This window comes from Thunnus thynnus, chromosome 2 (assembly GCF_963924715.1).
Source record: "Thunnus thynnus chromosome 2, fThuThy2.1, whole genome shotgun sequence".
NCBI lineage: Eukaryota > Metazoa > Chordata > Actinopteri > Scombriformes > Scombridae > Thunnus > Thunnus thynnus.
In genome coordinates this window covers 20,128,895-20,135,080 of record NC_089518.1, presented here as the reverse complement: position 1 = coordinate 20,135,080, position 6,186 = coordinate 20,128,895, and the positions used below count along the sequence as shown (strand labels likewise).

At 41.7% G+C, this 6,186-nt stretch overlaps 1 protein-coding gene across 1 annotated transcript in view; it reads left to right on the top strand.

Annotated features, from left to right (window-relative positions):
• The first annotated feature begins 653 nt into the window (after nt 1-653).
• Nucleotides 654-6,186, top strand: part of serinc5 (serine incorporator 5) — a 19,784-nt gene continuing 14,251 nt past the window's right edge. The window contains exon 1 of the mRNA XM_067608691.1: nt 654-889. Within this exon, the coding sequence (XP_067464792.1) occupies nt 863-889 (27 nt within the window). The 5' untranslated portion in view covers nt 654-862. The remainder of the gene's footprint in view (nt 890-6,186) is intronic.

Below are 6,186 nucleotides of genomic sequence, written 5' to 3'. Positions count from 1 at the left end.
ATAACTCTTATTGTCCATTTGGTAACACATAGTATGACGCCCATGTCTATTATGCATTATAAACATACTTATAATGTGTTATAATCTGCTTATAGCACTGTATAATTATAGTTATAAGCACTCATGAATACGCATAATGCTTTATAACAATCACAACACATTATAAAGCATTTTATAATGACTTATAAGGTCAAGTATCATAATACTTCATAATTGGTGGTCACTGACTTTTTTGCAAGGATCATAGTGTATTATAATTCTCATAGTTGTAATAAATTATAATCATTTTATAATGCAATATAATCACTGTTATAATGCATTATAATGTGATTATAAGTTACTCTAAGTGGTCATTGAGTGCTTTAAGTGAGGTAATGACATTCCCGAGGTATAGGCATATGCTTATAGTTATAAAGCATTATGAATATTAATAAGTGCTTGTAATTAAAATTATACAGTGCTATAAACAGATTATAACGCATTATAAGTATGTTTATAATGCATTACAGACATTGGCGTCATAGAAAGTGTTAACGTAGTCATTTGGTTTCATCTACTGCTTGACGCTCTCTGTGGCAGCAGCAGTACAGCTTTATGTTGGGTGGTTTGTAGGGTTTTTGTTGATGTGCATGGTGGGAGGAGAGACAGGGAGGAAGAAAGGAGGAGGGAGGGCAGACAGCGGCGGTAGCGGCAGCCAAGCAGCCAGGCAGGCAGGCAGGGAGGACGCAGCAGCTGAGAGGAGGACAGGCGCGTTGTTCCCCGTGTGGTGGGGAATTTCATGTGGAAGAAGAAGAAAGCGACTGAGAGAAGCAGCGAGCTCGTCTTCCTCTGAAGCTGGTTTTATTTATTGCCTCCCCGCACAATGTGTACTCCGTGTTGTATCTCGCAGGTGAGGAATAATACTTCGACTTACTTAACGTACTAACCGTGTGTATTTTGTTGTTTAGCCGTTGACGGTTGGAAACGTTACACTGAAGCGTTATGCTAGGTCGACTGTTGTTTCAACGTTGTTTACGGTTGGTATCAATATCTACGGCTAACGTTAGTCACCGTCAGCGGTTTTTGTGTCGTGATGATAACCGAGCACGTTGTCAGCTTACTGTAATTCATTAACACAATTAAAAAAAGCACAGTAATTCCCTCACTGGACTGATTCATAACTTCACTGTAACGTTAGAGCCGTTGGAAGACAAAGCGAGACGAGATGAAGCGACCAGCGGAGTTAACGATAGCTAACGTTAACATTACCTGCTATCAAAAGTAACGCCATCACTGAATGTCTCTACAGATGTTGGGTGGAAACGGTGAAACATTGTGGGATAAAGGTGTTCAACCGTTTGTTGTCTGCAGAACCAGACAGTGATAACCGCGTCTTCAGTGTGGTTTGCTTTTTTGTTCTGGTCTAAGTGCACAGTTGCACTTTTTCAACCAGCTTTAAAACTTCAAGCCAGATTTTTAGGTAGTAATGTTAGCTATTTCTAGCAGACACCACCCTAAATCTGCAAATATTATGGTTATAACCATAACATGTATACATAAAATACTGAATTGCAGTTTGTTTTTAAGCAAACAAGCAATATATATACAGTATATACCCCTGTAGAAATAGTATTGTTACATTTTTTATGTTTCTGAATCATTTGAGGCCACATTTTAAATCCACAGAATATAATCCATAGTGTAAACCTCATCTTATGGCCTCTATAATATATTACATTGTTGTTTCTGAATTGCTTGAGGTCACCTAGTAATATTTTAAAATGACAGAAATACTAAAAAAAGGAAGACAGCTAGAGATTTGTTTAGAAATCAGTCTTAATATATACTCAAATATCAATTATATGGTTCTCTTTTTGTGGTTTTGGATTATTTAAGGTTAATCATAATCTGCAGTTTGAGTTTTTTTCCTTTTAAATACATCTAACAGCCAGTGGTTTATTTCTGAAGTTTTAGAAGCTTTTCTTCACCGCTGAGTGTCTTTTTCTCAGCTAACAGATTGTTTTTGACCACAGGGTCACCACTGCTGAGCTGGTCTGGTCAGGAATTTAATTACATAGACACATTGCTCATCTAAAGAAAGCTCGCTTCTATTTCCTGGTCTTTTCAAAGACAGGGAATGATGGAAACCTGGAAGGATTAGGAGAAAATGAAGGGCAAACAATACGATCAGATTTGTGTTGCTGTGCTGGCAGTGTGCTAATCCTTGTCACTGACACCCCGTTTAGTTTTACCGTCATCTCTATTTATGCGTGTACTTGTAATTAACTTTGCGTATATGTGCCCCTCTTGAGGTTTAGAGTAGCCCAAATTGATGTGTGGTCTGTTAATTTCCTCCTTGGCTCAGAGGTGGAAATTAAAGACCAGTGGGCGTTGTTTGGGTTAGATTTGGAGAGAAGAGCGGGCATGGTGTGGGAGCAGCTCACTTGTAATTTCTCAGTGGGATCAGGGATGTATGCCATGTTGCGATAGGATAGGGGGTAGGCTTTAGCTCAATGTTGAGTTTGGTCCAAAGCGCTGCAAGCGTTGGCTGTGAGTGTGGGACAGGACCAAAACCAAGCGGGTGTCTGTAAGCAGCATGGCTATGGCACAGGCAACTTTGGCAGGGTTCGAGTCAGGAGGACCTAGCAGGATGCTGGAGACTGTCATACAGAAAGCATCTTTCCTGAGTAAGTATCCTTGAGTAAGACATCAAGACCCAAACCCTGGTCTCTCTGGATGCACAAGCAAAAATAGTTTTTTCCAACTCTGAGAATGCACACACAGCAAGGTGCATCTTCAGTTCCAGTCCACCCAGAAACATGTTGTTCAGCTCTCTCCAGTACACCATGCTTTACTCTCCAAACATTTTTGGCTATTTCACCTTCATCAGGGAGGTGCAAGGTACTCAAAGAATGTTGTCGAGAAATAGGAATTAGTGGGCAGTGTATTGATATTCATTCAGTTTTTGTTTTTTTTGGTACTGTGATTCTGTTGTGGGATTTTTGAACATTCATTCCATGTTTGCCGCAGGTTAAGTGTGCAATGCCGCATTTCTCACAGAAAGATTTCTCACAGTTCCAGTTTGACGGCTGCTGTCACAGTGGGACAGGTGATCCTAAAAGCAGGTGTTGATGAGCTGTAAAATCACTTGACGTGTAAAACTATAGCCTAAGTCAATATTCGGGCCACAAAACATCTGTAGGAGCACCCCCCCACCACAACTTTCCGGGTAGTTGAATGGTATGGGTCAGTCATACAATTAGAATTACTGGTGAGAAACGTCTGCTATTTTCAGCTTCCCCTCAGGAATTTTGCTGTGGTCAGCAGCAACAGGAGTTTGTTTTTGCACAGGGACATCACTGGCAATGTTTCGTCTCTTTTCTCTCCCTCTCTGAACCATCAAACATCAGAGATAACGTCTTCCTCAACCTCCCTCTTTTTACTTCATGTCTTGTCTTGTCTCTGTAATTGATTATTTTTTCATGAAAGACTGGAAGTTGCTGATGTAAGAGTGCGAAATGCCAGCGGAGTCTTTGCATGGTGCCATTAGTATCAGTTGACTTACAAATATGACTGTTGCTGGGAAGATTGTGTGCAATTTTGCGTAACTGAAGCCTCAGACAGTACACTATGGGAAGTGATACAAACAAGCCTCTGGTTAAACACAGCATGACGTTGAATATTTGCTTGTACCTGCTGATCTGATACTGACTTTTATTTTGACTGTCTTCCTGTTTGTTTGGCCTGTTTTCTTTGGTATTTTTTTTACAGACTCTTTTGTCTGCATGGGATTGTTTCATGTCTGTTTTCTCTGTTTTCGGCTCTTCACTGTACCTCAATTCTTTGTCTTTTTTTTTCAATGGGACTTTAGTTTCTCTCTGTTGGTTGTAGCTAGGGGCTGTGTTTGCCAAGAGACAGGCAAAGACCCTCTATTGTGTATAGGAAACAGAGCAGTGATACATTTTTGGTGTGTGTATACAGCTGCCTAGCTATATAGACAATAGTGTAGCTGTCAGTCACAATATAAGGGGAAATGGAGTAGGTCTCGGTCTGGGTCCTGGGCCAACTTAACGTGTTGTTTGTTGGGAGAGATTGCCTCATGTCTTATTGTCTTCAGTTTTTTCATTTCGCCTTTCCTTCCTTTTTTCTTTTTTTACTGTTCTGCTGGTTTCTCCTCACCCGGTTTAACACAAAGCATTGTTGTAATTTGAGATAAGAGGGTGTGTCTGCACTTTCGTGTGAGTCCGTCATGATTCATTGTGGTCAACTTTATCCAGTGGCCACTATCATTAAGCTCTAACAGGGAGTTACCTCAGTATTAAAGCAGCCAGTTACCACATGTGTGCATGGCAGAATGTACCAAAGTAAAGAAGGCCAGTTATTAAAGATGAACATATTAGATAAGATGAATGAATGATTGAACAGCCATATGGAGGGTTTGAATAAATCTGAGACTTATACTCCCATTGATGTGGACATTACATTTCTTGTGCTGCATTCTTTCAGTCAAGTTGTTTTGACAATGCTCATCTCAGTCATGAGTCATGTCTCTTTATACAGTCATGTTTTCCACAGAAAACTGCTTGCTGTACATCTGCCCTTTTTTTCCCACTGCCGATAAACATGAAGTCAACGTCTTACATTCTTTTTCTTTAGGATTCCCCTCACAGATTTTGTGCAATGTCAACATCCTTATTTTCCATGTAAGCATAATTGATACCTCTGGTTAATTTGCTGTCGGTGAAGAAAAACATGTCTCTGTATCCGTCTACCCCTTCCTGATTCTCCTGTGCTGTGCTTACTGTGATATAGTGGGTGACCTATTTTTGAAAAAGGCCTGTTTGTATTGCGTAAGTAGTTGTGTCTGCGTGGCTTCGCACTCCAGATTTTTAACCTCGCTTGTTTGATTTAGGCTGTTTCCTGTTTGTTAAATACTGCAATTCTTTTCATCACTGCTGGTTTGAGTATAACAAGGCAGTAGAGAACAGAGGAGGGAAACAACATGGTAATTATCATCAGTGCTCTGAAAAATTGCTCACAGTCTAACAACAGATGTGGTCTTAGGATTGTCTACATTCACATGTTTATCACATTTGTCGATCAAGCATCCAGCTGGAAGTCAGAGTCCACTCATCGCAGCCTGTTGAACAAGCCAAGGTCATACAGATAAAACCACTTGCATAATTTGAATGCCGTTTGGGTTCATTTCCTGAGGTTATTCTTGCTGCCGCGTCCTGTCCATCTTCTCCTCATAAACCTGATATCTGTGTGCGTGTGTGCTTTGTGTAGGGGAGAGCAATATCGTCTTTCTCCTGACCCCTAGAACAGCTGGAGGTTAGTTGAGCGCTGGAGATTGAGTGATGGAGGGTAAAGGGCAGCTGAAGAGAACAAAGACAGGGTGAAGAGGAGAAAATAAGAGGAGAGAAAAAGACAAGAGATGACGACAATAAGCTTCCAAGTAACAGGGTGGGGGAGGATGGAGGAAATGAGATGAAGAGAGCGAAACAGAGCCTCAGGCTGAGAGACAAAGAGACAAGTCTTTGTCCCTCCGGAGTCCCACAATCAGTGTGTAGTGAAACCTGGTGCCTAGAGTGGAGGATTGAGGGAGACTTGGCTTATTTAAAGTCTGGTAAAGATAGACCAAGCAAGCAGCTGAAGTGTCCTGTTTGCTAGTAGTACAGGATGGCTTTGTGATAGATGGCTGGAGCAGTATGACAAGCTAGTGGGGGGTTGCTGTTGATATTGAAGTAGGGGTGTACGCTGCAGACACGCTGACCACCTGTCGACATGCTGGTGGGGCAGGCGGGCAGCAGAGGAGGGGGGTGGCTGGGCCGTAAAGTGGGTAGGGTCAGCGTTGGTTACCATGGATACTCTTTTTGTATCTGTGTGTGGTGGAATTCCTCTAGAGAGTCCCCCTCTCCAGGCTCTCCCTCCCTCTCTCAGCGCTGCAGAGTTTGCTGTTGGCTCCCTCACTGTGTGCAGTCTGCTGGTGAAACACCCCCTAACTAATGAAATCTAAACACCTCACGGCTTAAATCGTCGTCCCGTTTTTTCCTGCTTACTTTCAGTCTGTTGTGGTTAATTACTCGCTTATTGAGTAACACATGTGGGCGCAGCAGAGACAAAGAAAAAGGCTTATCCTGTTAAGCTCTGTGGAGTCAAATGGAGACCAGGAGCCATACATATAAAGCTTGGTTTTGATTCTAA